General features: G+C 49.8%; 1 protein-coding gene across 1 annotated transcript; it reads right to left on the reverse strand.

Moving 5' to 3' along the window:
- Window positions 1-556: 556 nt before the first annotated feature.
- Window positions 557-11,759, reverse strand: LOC148789656 (2-oxoglutarate-dependent dioxygenase 11-like). The gene is made up of 3 exons (XM_088893754.1): window positions 11,493-11,759; window positions 1,011-1,306; window positions 557-908 (listed from the first exon to the last, which is right to left on the reverse strand). Exons 1-3 carry the CDS (start codon window positions 11,757-11,759, stop codon window positions 557-559), a joined length of 915 nt encoding a protein of 304 aa, XP_088749880.1.
- Window positions 11,760-12,939: the final 1,180 nt, after the last annotated feature.

A 12,939-nucleotide genomic window follows, 5' to 3' on the forward strand; every position in this document is an offset into this window, starting at 1 on the left:
AAAGTTTTAGGGTCAGCTGTTAAGCTGACGCAACCCTTCTCTTTTATCCAACCTTGGTGAAAGACAAATTCATAATGGTGGAGATGAAGGGGCTAGAAGGGTATAGGGATGGATAGATAGATCAAGAAGTACATGGGGTGGAAATAGTGTAGGAATTGGCTAAGAGTTTAGAACACTAGGGTCCGTTTGGTTTACAACCAGAATTAGAACCAGAATCAGAATGGTTTATTCCCTCAAATGGGGGAATGTTTGAGGGAATGCCATTTCAACTAGAATGTAAATGAGATTCTGATTCCGCTCAACCAAACTGTGAGAATCCCATTCCAAACCCCTTTTACCCACCCACCCACCAAATAGGCTCGATAATTAACAATGAATGTGGCGTTAAACAGAAGATTATGATGAAACTGAATTCTTATAGCCAACCCCCATATAATTGGGATTAGGCTTAGATGATAATGAGATTGAAGGTATGGCTTGCTTGATTCACCCCAACTTCTGAATTAGTTTGCCTTCAAACAATAACAAAAATAAATAAATAAATAAAAAATGAAATTCAGACAGAAAAGAGAATACATATCTTCATCTGGTCTCCTATATTGACCACCAAAGCATGAGGTTTCACCGGAATTTTGATCCACTTTTGGTCTTTGAAGACTTGGAGGCCTTCCACTTCTCTGTCTGGCAACACAATGGTGACCATGGATCCGTTTGTATGGGGTTTAAGGCCGTAGACAAGGTTTGGATTTGAGCAAGGAGGGTAGTAGTTAAACAGGACATGTGCTGTAGTCTGGTCCTCAAAATGGTTCACAAAGTAGTTTTCTTCCAAATCCAGAATTTTTGCCATGGCTTTGAGAAGGAGCTCAACTACCAAGCTTGTCTTAAAGCCATACTCATTGAAGGTTTCTCTGCAATATTAATACTCTCATCATCACCGATAGATGTTGCTAATACAATTAAATCTGTATAAATGTATTGTTATATATAGTGAAACTGATGAGAGATAGCACCTCAAACTGTGAGGCTTCTCTGGCCACATTTGGAGGTTCCACTGATCTTTTGGGAATAGTAGGAGAAACAGTCGATCAGACCGGTCAATAGTCCGATCCTTTGAAACAAATTTGTCAGTCCCGTAACCTTCTAGACTAATGGGTGAACTCTGATTCTTGGTGTACTTTCCCTTTTCTTCCCTAGGAAGATGAAATAATCCTTTCACCACATAGCATCTCATCAAGCAAAGAACCTGAAATCCTGTGTGATGGAGCGCAATCCGGCCGGTCCTAACTGTCAATGATCTTGTCTCTGGCTAGAGCAGAAGGTGCGTGAAACGGGGAAGAAAGCGAGTATCTCCGGGGAGGAACCCGGTGAGAGTGCTCCAAAGCTCAAGTTAGTATATTCTCAAAGGCAAGATAATAAACCAGATGGCGCAAAGTTATCACATACCTCCTTCTTGGGGGGGAAGAGAGCCTTTTATAACCACTTCGCGCACTCACTCCCAAGATCCTGTCCGGTCGGGTATCATTACCTCTGCACTTCTGCCAGTTCAGATGTCATCACCTCGGTTGGGGCAGGCAACCGCCACTTCTCTCTTTGTCGGAGCCGTCTCTGTGACTGGGGGCGGCGGTGGCAGGTGGCCATTGAAGTGCGGCTGTCAAGCGTCAGATCCTAAGTCAGTCAGGCGTGCTGCCTCAGGATACGGACTCCTTTGGTGTCATATGCGGTTGTTCAGTTCGGCGGCCTGTAGGCGAAGTGTTGGAGTGGTGTGCGAGGTGAAGTTTTGAGTTCGGATAGAGGTGTGGCCCGAACTGCCCTGGGGTGGGCCAGTTCGGGTTGTTGCCCTTTGTGCTCCTCGTAAGGCTCGGGGTCAAAGGGAGAGTTCGGGCTCCTTTTGGGGAGCTCGGACCGCTGGTTCCTCCTCTCGGAGCTCGTGCCTTGAGCGTACTGCCTTGCCGAGCTGTTGCTTTTGCCACGTGTTGGGTGGTCAAGAGGTCGGGCCAAATCTTCCTTCATCAATTGCCCCTCACTCCTTGCGCTAAGGGGCTTGCCCTGGCGCGAGGAGTTCGCGAGGTGGCGGGTGGATTTGAACCATATTTCGAACCATTTGACTGATAGCGCGAAGTGTGCATTCGTCAGGAGATTTTTGGGTTTCTCGAGCGCCAAAAAGTCAGGGAATGCGCCAGTCCGTCTTTAAATGCTGGGAGACGTGACAGCGCGCATTATTTCAAAATTTAAAAAACGCGTGGCTGGGAGACGTGACAGCGAACGTTATTTCAAATTTGAAAAACGCGTCACTACTGCCTTCAATGCGGGGAGACGTGCGCCGGCACTGCTTTAGTTTCAAAAGACGTGCGGCCAGTCACGTCTCGGTCTTAGGAGGCGTGCGGTCAGCTTGATTGTGGGCCGTTGGATTTGCCTCGATCAGAACCGTCAGTTTTCGGTCACTGTGGGTATAAATAGTGGGGGACCCCCAGTCGCTTTCCATTGCCATTCTCCTGTGTTTGCTTCTTGAGCTCGCGTCCAAATTTTTAGCTCACGTCAACCTTCCGTAGTCTGTTTGCTTTTTCCGGGTGAGTTAGTGCTTTCTTCCTGGTATTCTTTTCCTCCCGATGTCTAGCTCGGACAGCTCAGACAGTTCTTCAAGGGGGTCAGATGCAGGTTCTACGAACTGAGCTGCAACCCCGACAGCCTTAGTGAACCCGAGGTAGAGCTCGAGGAAGAGTTTGAACCCGTAGGCCGAGTCGCCTCAGGTAGTTTGGCGTCCTCCTCCCGTCGAGGTCGGACGTTGGACAAGTTTGGGCCTTCAACCATGACGCCTGAGGGGCTTTACTCCCTTATCACCCAGTTCAACATGCCTAGGGAGTATACCTACTCTATACCCTCGGGCAACTTCCCTTGGGAACACGGTCTTGACGAGATCGTGATATTCCGGGAGCAGCTCGTCGCTAGGTTGCGCCTACCTTTCCACCCGAATTCTATCCAAAATTTGGTTGGGACTATCTCCCTCTTTTGCGAACAGATTTTTCCTTTAGACCTTGAGATCTTTTCCTCCATTCTAATGCTTAAGAAGCAAGCGGGTCCCCTTCCCGGGCGTAGGCGGGCCTACTACCTGTCTCCTCGCCCGGGTTTCAAGCTTTTACACGATCTTCCCAACAAGGTCCCGGCGTGGAAACGAGACTACTTCGGGGTGCAAAGTGCAATGGGGTGGCCGTTCCAAACCGGGTGGGGGATGGCTGCCCCCGATGCCGGTGTTACGCTAGATAGGGAGACGGCGAAGGGCCTTCGGGAATGGACCCGGCATGGGCTAAAATGTCACCATTATCTAACGGAGGCCAAGCTCATCCAGGCCGGCCTGAGTTCGGGTAGGTTCCTTGCTTAGAGGCTTGCCTTTTGTTTTGCTTTCCGTTCTTTCGTTTTCCTGATGCCGAGCTCCTTTTGTAGGTGTGATGGGCGCATAAAATACTCGCGGTGGGAACCTGTTTCATGCCATGAAGAGGAGGAAGCGAGTTGCCAAACGGATTCGTGCCGAACTACCCCAAGATGCGGAGCCCGAGGTGCCAGGCTACCCGCCAGCGGATCCGCCCAGGGAGCCCAAGATGTCCCTCCCATACAAGAAGCGGCAGGGGCCCCTTACGCCGAGGCTACTTATACGGGGGCTCCTTACACTAAGACTGCCTATACGCGAGTTGGGCCTTCAGGCTCGGGAGGCCAAAGCGAGTTCAGGAGAGTGTTGTCGCCGAACCACGCTCTTCAAAAAAGTAGGGAGGCCGTTTACCCCGAGGAGGTCGTGGCGTGGACCGAGCTTCCTTTGAACCATGTAGTCGGGCGTGCTGCCTCTTATGCCATGGTGGTAAGTCAGCAACTTCTTGTCGGACTCCTTGTCATTACCTTTCTTGATATTGTTCTTTGAACATTCTCGTTATTTTTCCTTTTGGTAGGTGAACTCCTCCATCCATACCTTAGCGGCCCAAGCGGAAAGGGGCTCGAGGCGGGGACGAGCTGCCGAAGAGGCTTCTCGTGCTGCACAGGCCAGGCTGGCGAGGCCTCAGAGAGACACCGAGGCCATGGGAGTGGTGGTGAAGCACATGGCAAACATGAGGCCGGACTTGCAGTATCAGGTCGAATACCTTCAAGAGGATATTAGGGAGAGGACAAAGATCTTTTCTCAGGGCATCGAGGATGCCAAGAAGAAGGCCGTTGAAGACTATATCGCCTCGCCGCGCTTTGACGACTTGATGGTGGGCTCGTACAGAAGGGCTTTTAAACTGAGCCGGTGGATGATCAGGAATACGTACCCCGAGCTCGACATCAGCACCATAACTACTTCGTGCATCACTCAGGAGATGGCCGATGTAGCTGATGGTGAACCGGATTCTGAGAATGAGGTAGGACCCTCGGGTATCATCGACGTGCCTTCTGAGGGTGAGGACTGAGATTTGTCGAACTGCTGGAATGAATTTTTTTTTTTGGAATGTAAACAGAGTGTTTTGTAATGAAACGTTCTTTTGATTAAGTTGTTGTCACCCTCTTTTTTCCGAACTGACTATATTGCCAAACTAACCATATGCCTCTGATAATGAGATGCTGAGGTCCTTATCAATTTGCTGTTTTCATTTTGCCTGTCAGCTTGGTGTTAGCATTTTGCTTTTGGTGTTGAGGTCCTTGTTAGCTCGTCATTCTAACCCTCAGGCTCTGATAGCGACTCCTAGTCCACTTCGCTTTGTAATTTATAGGAAGTATCGTCTTAAGCTAACGACGTTCCACGCTTGAAGTACTTGTTTGCCCTCTAATGTTCCGAGCTCGTATGCTCCCCCGAGCGCTCTCTTTACTCGGTAGGGCCCTTCCCAATTCAGTCCAAGTTTGCCCACGCCGGGCTCGGACGCCATGATCTTACGGAGAACCAGGTCGCCGACGCGGAAGTTCTGCTTTTTTACTCTGGCATTGTAGTATCGAGCTACTCTTTGCTGGTAAGCTGCGGTCCGGATGTACGTGAGATCTCTTACCTCGTTCAATAGGTCGAGGTTGGTACGTAGCTCGTCTCTGTTTGTCTGATCGTCATATGCTTATAGTCGTAGTGTAGGTACTTCGATCTCCATCGGGATTACCGCTTCAGTGCCGTAGGTGAGGTTAAAGGGGGTCTCTCTCGTGGCGGTTTTTTCCATAGTTCGGTGAGACCATAGAGCACTTGGTAGCTCGTCCGCCCACAACCCTTTAGCTCGGTCTAGTCGTGCTTTCAGTCTGCGGAGGATAGCTCTATTCATTACTTCTGTTTGACCATTTGCCTGCGGGTGCGCGACCGATGTGAAGTTCTGCCGAATCCCCATATCTTTGCACCATTCCTGAAACTTGATGTCCTTGAACTGCTTGCCATTGTCGGAGATCAATACTCGAGGTAACCCGAAGCGATATACTATGTTCTTCCAAAATAGTTCTGTACGTTTCGAGCTGTGACTGTTGCAAGAGGTTCAGCTTCTACCCACTTTGTGAAGTAATCTACCGCCACCACTAGGAACTTCCTCCCACTTGTTGCTGGCGGGAATGGCCCCAGGAGGTCAATGCCCCATTGCGCAAAGGGCCAGGGACTGGTGAGATACTTAAGGTCGGTGGTAGGCTGATGGTGGATGTTGGCATATTTTTGACACTTGTTGCATTTTCTGACGAGCTCGATGGCCTCTACCTTCATCGTTGGTCAGTAGTACCCTTGTCGAAGTGCCTTCTGGGCGAGGGCCCTGCCCCCAAGTGTCCGCCGCACAGACCTTCATGAGTGGCACAGAGTACTAGCTCGGCTTCGGCAGGTCGCAAGCAACGCAGGTAAGGGAGCGTGTAGGATCATCGGTACAGCTGTTCGTCTATTATGACATATTTGGCTGCCTGGCACTGCACCTTCCTGGCTGCATTGCGATCCGCAGGGAGGGTCCCATCTAGCAAGAAGCTCGTGAGTGGGTCGATCCAGCTTGACTTTTCTTCAAGGACGGGAGCGACCTCCTCTTTCCCACCGAGAATGCTAGGCCGAGGTAAGTCCTCTATGTACACGGTTCTCATGGCGTTGTGACTGATGCTGGCTAACCGGGACAGGGAGTCGGCCTCAGTGTTCTCTGACCTCGGGATTTTCTTGATAAAGTGTGACTGGAAGTTGAGCAGAGCCTCCTTTACCTTTGTATTCGCCCGTAACCTGGTTGACCACAAGCTGGGAATCGCTGCAGATAACTATGTGTTTTGCTCTTACCTTTTGCGCTAGGGCCAGCCCGGCTATCAATGCCTCATACTCCGCCTCGTTGTTGGATGCCACGAACTCAAAGCGTAGCGCGTATTCCAATTTCGTGCCACCCGGGCCGCGTAGGACTATTCCAACCCCGCTGCCTTGTTGGTTCGAGGAGCCATCTATGTGAAGGATTTAGGGCTCTTCATCCCAGTTCGCGTTTGGCCTAACTAGGAGAGATGCCACCTTGGCTGCTACCTCACGGGGTTCAGACTCTATTGGCCTAGGAGCTCTGGGCTCACCCGAACCGGGGATCTCGGGCTCAACCAGTCTAGGGACTTCGAGGCTGAATGTGCACTCGGCGGTAAAATCTGCTAAGGCTTGGGCCTTAATAGAAGTTCGTGGCTTATACTAGAGGTCGTACTCGTTGAGCTCGATGGCCCACTTCGTCTGCCGACCGGAAACCTCGGGCTTGAGTAAGACTTGCCTTAGAGATTTGTCAGTCAAGATGATGACAATATGAGCCTAGAAATATGGGCGGAGTTTCCGAGCTGCAATTATCAGTGCGTATGTCAGCTTTTCTATCTGCGGGTATCTCATCTCTGCTCCCTGCAGAATTTTACTAACATAATAGATGGGTCGTTGGACCCGATCTACTTCTTTTATTAGTATCGAACTGACCACCTCGTCGCTTGCCGAGAGGTACAATTCTAAAACCTCGCCCTCCTCAGGCCTGGTTAAGACTAACACACTAGTGAGGTAGTTCTTTAGCTCGTCGAACGCGAGCTGGGAGTCTTAGGTCCAACCCTTTGCCTTTAATTGCTTTAAAGAAAGGCAGGCAGCGGTCTGCGGACTTGGACATGAAGCGGCTCAGAGCGGCTATAAGGCCATTTAGCCTCTGAACCTCTTTTACTTTTCGGGGTGGTCTCATATCTAGGATAGCCTTTATCTTGTCCGGGTTGGCCTCAATACTGTGCTAGTTGACGATGTACCCTAGGAACTTACCCGAGGTGACTCCGAAGACACACTTGTTTGGGTTTAGTTACATGCTAAATTGACGCAGAATTTGGAAGACAGAATCTAAGTCTTGTATTAATTCATGCGAAAACTATGTCTTGACGACCATGTCGTCTACATAACATTCTATCTTCGTGCCAATTAAGGGCTGAAACAGCTTATTTACGAGTCTTTGGAAGGTTGCCTCGACATTCTTCATTCTGAAGGGCATGACCTTGTAGCAGTATAGGCCGAACTCGGTTATGAAGGTGGTTTTTTCCTCATCGGACTGGTCAATCCTGATTTGGTTGTAGCCCGAGTAGGCGTCCAAGAAGCTTAGCAACTCATGTCCCGAGGTCGCATCCACTAGGCAGTCAATTCTGGGGAGGGGGAAGCAATCTTTCGGGTAGGCTCAGTTCAGGTCGGTGTAGTCGACGCACATGCGCCACTTGCCGTTTGCCTTTTTTACCAGCATTGGGTTGGCTACCCAGCTCGAGTAGTGAACTTCCCTTATGAAGTCTGCTACGAGGAGTTTTTCGACCTCCTCGTCGACCGCCCTCCAGCGTTCTGGGGCTAAGTTACGTTTTTTCTGTCCAATGGGTATGACTACAGGGTTAGTATTAAGTTTGTGAGTTATAAGGCTGAGGTCAATACCGGGCATATCGGCCGCGGACCATGCAAAAATATCTAAATTTTGAAGTAAGAAACTCACCAGTTCGGTTCGTAGAGGTTCTTGGACGGAAGCACCGATCTGTAGTGTCCAAGCCGGGTCCGCAGCTGAAGTTGGGATTGCGACCGTTTCTTCTGTGGGCGAAGCTCGTTCTTCGCCTTGCTCCGTAGGCCGTTCCAGTTCGAGGTCGTCGGCCACCTTGGTTTTTTCCTTCAGGGCGGCAACATAGCACTTGCGGGACTCAAGCTGGTCGCCCCGCACTACCCCCACACCGAAGTCTGTAGGAAACTTTATTGCTAAGTAGTACGTGGAGACCACTGCCCGTAGGACATGAGTGATTGGCCGCCCTATTATGGCATTATATGGGGAGGGGGTCGCAACCACCAAGAAATCGTGGTTGAGTCTGACCGCACAGGGCCATGTGTCGACTTCCACTGGTACTGTTATTTTTCCGAGGGTCCTGACTTCCTCTCCGCTGAAGCCCACTAGAGGAGTGTTTGCGGGCTTCAGCTCGCTTCACTCAACTGAAGCTGGTCAAACACCGACTTGAAGAGAATGTCTGCCGAGCTGCCTGAATCAACAAGCACGCGCCTGACTTCGAAGTCGCTGATCCTTAATTTGATGACAAGCGCATCATCATGGGGGTAGTGGACCCCTTGCGCATCGTCTTCCGTGAAGAAAATCGGTTCCTCCATCTTTGGCCTCTTTGGAGGGTTCTGTTCTTCTCGGGCAGCTTCGCGAACTGACGCCCAGGCCGCTGCCGAAGTGCAACCCGCTACTACCGAACCTCCCACTATCACGTGGATGGCTCCCCGAACAGCCTCTCCTCTGGAGGCTGTCTTTGCAATGGTTCGGCCGGCCTGCTGCTGGACTCGGGGGCATCCTTACCATGTTTCCCTTGCCGACTTGTCTTATTATTATTATTATTGCTATGCTGTACAAAATTTCTCAAGTACCCGCGATGGATGAGTCCCTCTATCTCGTCCCGGAGATTATTACAATGTTCGGTACTATGACCGTGGTATCTATGGAAACTGCAGTACAAGTTTTTGTTCCTCTCGTTGGGGTTCCCTTTTAGGCGAGGTGGCCACTTTACGTACGGGGCGTCTTTGATCGTCATCAAGATCTCAGCCCGCTTTGCATTTAAGGGTGTGTAGTCCGTCCGAGCTGCTAAGGGAGCTCAGAACGGCTAGCTCGGCTTCGTCTCCCGAGTTGAATCTTTCCTCCTCCTATCATCTAGGTTGGAGGGCTCACCTTCCCTCTTCCTTTTCTTGATCCCGCTTTTGGTTCTTTGGTTGATTTCCTCCTCTGTTCTCATGAATTTATCCGCGAGCTTGAGGAATTCAGCTATAGTCGCGGGCTGGCTAACTACCATGTGCCACTTGAACTCCTTGTGTGTCACTCCTCTCTTGGCTGCCGCAAGCTGCACCGCGGGGTCCAGTCGCGGTATCTGCAAGCACGCATCATTGAACCACTTGATGTAGCCCCGGATGGACTCTCCTTCTCTCTGGACTACTCCGAAGATGCTCTCCTCAGTTCTGGGGCACCGCTTGCTGGTAACGAAGTGTGCGGTGAAGACCTGCATGAACTGGGTCCAGCTTCTTATTGACCCGGGGGCCAGGTTCCTGTACCAAGTGCGGGCCACCCCCTGAAGGTGGTAGTGAAGGCCACGCACATGCATGATTCACTGGCCCTTGCCAGGTGCATTTGGGACCGGAAGGCATTGACGTGGTCGTTGGGGTCGAAGGACCCATCATACTTGTCTTAAGGGTGGAGTTTGAAATCTCTGGGCATGGGGACTGCAAGGAGTTCTGATGAGGGGGGGAAGGGACTGAGAGAATAGGGGTAGCTTTTACCTCATCCGAGCTTGTCTCTTCTTTACCTCGGAGTTCGGGCAGGACGCGGGTGTTAGTTCGGCGACTTCGCCGGCGTCTTCGTTGCTGAGTGGGCCTGGTACTGGCGCTGCTGGCTTTGGTGTTGCCGAGCTCGATGGGCCCGGACTATTGGTAGTCCGCCGCTAGGACACTGAATCGGTTCTCCGTGGGCGGGAGCTCAGACTTGGAGTGCCGAGGTGCTGACTTGGCGGGTGAGGTTCCCGACCCGCCGGTGAGCTGCGAGGCGGGGGTGATTTTTCTTTCCCTCCGGCCCAGGGATGAGGCCTGGCTCTTAGAGGGGTTCTAAAGTTGGGAGGCTTCTCCTCGGTGAAGGCGTTTGCCCTGAGGGGAGGGCTTAACCGGCTTCGGAGCGGGGTGCCGAGGTGAAAGCTGTGGTTGGTTCAGAGTTAATTGGGGGAATTGCTATTGATAGTGATACTGAGAGATGTGGTGCAATACTTGGTGCTGCTGAAACTGCTGCATTTGGGCTTGCATTGCCCGCATGCACTGCATCAAGTCATCAAACTGGTTTTGGATAGTCTCCAGGGGGACAATAGTTGGTTCGGTAAAGGTTGTCTCGACAGGGAGAGGAAGGGGGACGTTCATGGCGGGAAGATTCACGGGCGCCACTGTTCGTGGCACATTCAGGCTGGGGATCTCATCCACCGGAAGGGGGATGGTGAACTGTCTGATGCACACCACGGGGACTTGAAGTTGTTCCCCGGTGGCGTTCATCTCCATGCTACGTCCGGCATTGCTGGAAGAAGCCATGGGTGTTGGAGTTTCTTGGAAAAAAAGGGGGTTATGAGAGTTTTAGAGGGAGGCTTTTAGAAGCGTTTCCCACAGACAACGCCAATTGATGGAGCGCAATCCGGCCGGTCCTAGCTGTCAACGATCTTGCATCTAGCTGGAGCAGAAAGTGCCTGAAATGGGGAAGAAAGCGAGTATCTCCGGGGAGGAACCCAGTGAGAGTGCTCCGAAGCTCAAGTTAGTATCTTCTCAAAGGCAAGATAATAAACCAGATGGCGCAGAGTTATCACATACCTCCTTCTTGGGGGGGAAGAGAGCCTTTTATAACCACTTCGCGCATTCACTCCCAAGCTCCTGTCCGGTCGGGTATCATTACCTTTGCACTTCTGCTAGTTCGGGTGTCATCACTTCTGCTGGGGCAGGCAACCGCCACTGCTCTCTTTGTCGGATCCGTCTCTGTGACTAGGGGTGGCGGTGGCAGGTGGCCCTTGAAGTGTAGCTGTCAAGCATCAGATCCTAAGTCAGTCAGGCGCACCGCCTCAGGATACAAACTCCTTTGGTGTCAGGTGCGATTGTTCAGTTCGGCGGCCTGGAGACGAAGCGCTGGAGTAGTGTGCGAGGTGAAGTCTTGAGTTCGGATAGAGGTGTGGCCCGAACTGCCCTGGGGTGAGCCAGTTCGGGTTGTTGCCCTTTGTGCTCCTCGTAAGGCTCGGGGTCAAAGGGAGAGTTCGGGCTCCTTTTGGGGAGCTCGGACCGCTGATTCCTCCTCTCGGAGCTCGTGCCTTGAGCGTACTGCCTTGCCGAGCTGTTGCTTCTGCCACATGTTGGGTGGTCAAGAGGTCGGGCCAAATCTTCCTTCATTACTGTGGTTTACGACCTAAGTTTCAAAAGGAACACTTCAATACTTGATAACATAATATGACTAGCTATGAAAGATCTAGAAGAGGAACTAGGCCAGAATACTTGGAAGTTTAAGCGAGAAATTAAAGTGTGTTTTCAGTCGAACCTGAAATAATCCCAATAAACTGAGAGCAGATCTCAGCTTCTCCATCTCTTCCTCTTTGTCCTTGGGAGAAGAAGAGGAGGATGACAAACGATGGAGATCAACCACAGGAAACGGGTATGAGACTGCATCAACTATGGTCTCCTCGTCGTTGCTGTTGACTTTACGGATATACCCAGTTGGTGGTTCATTGCCGTTCATGGCAAGTTCCTGAACCGTCTTGGGCAGTGGTGCCTCTTGGTCTTGGGCAGGGGAGAGACTTCCACTCATGTTGTCACTGGTTCGTCTGAGCATCTCAGTTGGTGAATTACAGAGATATAATTGATAAAAGTCATTACAGTGAGCTCACCATTGTGAATACGGATACACCAGATCGAATCATTTGACATGATGCATTGCATTGAACTTATTGCAAACGCTAATCAATTCATTTAATGATGCATTAGATGTAACTTGCATCAACCAAACCTTTAATCCAAAAAGCTTTAGCATACATGGATGTGACTTGATTAAGAAATAGATTACCAAAAATTATAAACACTTGGTAAAGAAACAGGGCTATACTGGCGTTGATATAACTAGCGATGGCAATTTTCTTCATCCCAGCAGCACTTGACTTCCCCAACCCGATGGGGCCAGGGATGGGGATTATTTTGATGGGGTGGAGATGGGGACAGGGATTAATAAGATTTCTTAACCGGGATCGGGATTGGGAATAGGGATTGAGGTCCTCGTCCCTACGCCGATTATATATATTAAATGTTGTTTATATTAAGTATACTATTATATTATTTATATTATATATCAAAATATATTTAAAATGTTATTTATAATTTAAAATTTATATTTATTTTAAATAAATTTATTTTAAAAGTACTGTTATCTGAAAACATTTCAGAGATTGGGATCCCCATGAGGAATCCATTCCCATCAGGAATCAAAGATGGAGGACAAATTTTATCCCAACGGGTATTAGGGATGGGGATGTGATTAATTTCAGAAACAAGGTCGAGGATGGGGAATATGATTCCCGCCCCGTTGCCATTCCTAGATATAACACTCTTCGTTCTATACATTATTGAAACACATCCTCTTATTTCATACCATGATTGTTGAGGATAAAGTGGGGCCAGAGCTCATAGAGTGTATACATGAAAATAAGAATGGGTGTGGTTACAATTCATTTTCTTGTCATATCAAATGTATAGTATTCCCACATTTTAGTATTTGCCCATAAAATTGAGCAAGTACCTATGTTGCTAGCAAGGTTTTTAAAACCAAATCTAACACGAACCGGTTAGGGATCCGGTTCTTAGGTTGAACGATCTGACGATTTGAACCAAATGGATGGCTTGTTCTAACAAAAAAAATAGAAAAATGGCCAAAACCGTTGGATGGTTCAAATGGTTCGACCACCTGAGTTAGTGGTTTACTAACCAAATCAACGGTT

Source organism: Nelumbo nucifera, chromosome 8 (assembly GCF_055504915.1).
Source record: "Nelumbo nucifera cultivar China Antique chromosome 8, China Antique-T2T, whole genome shotgun sequence".
Taxonomy (NCBI): domain Eukaryota; kingdom Viridiplantae; phylum Streptophyta; class Magnoliopsida; order Proteales; family Nelumbonaceae; genus Nelumbo; species Nelumbo nucifera.

Excerpts from the sequence above, each read along its gene's own strand:
- LOC148789656 (XM_088893754.1), bottom strand. The coding sequence starts at position 11,759 with ATGAGTGGAAGTCTCTCCCCTGCCCAAGACCAAGAGGCACCACTGCCC. Across the intron at positions 1,307-11,492 it reads GTTTATTGGGATTATTTCAG|CCAGAGACAAGATCATTGAC; the intron begins GTTCGACTGAAA and ends CTTCTGCTCTAG. Across the intron at positions 909-1,010 it reads GAGAAGCCTCACAGTTTGAG|AGAAACCTTCAATGAGTATG; the intron begins GTGCTATCTCTC and ends TTAATATTGCAG.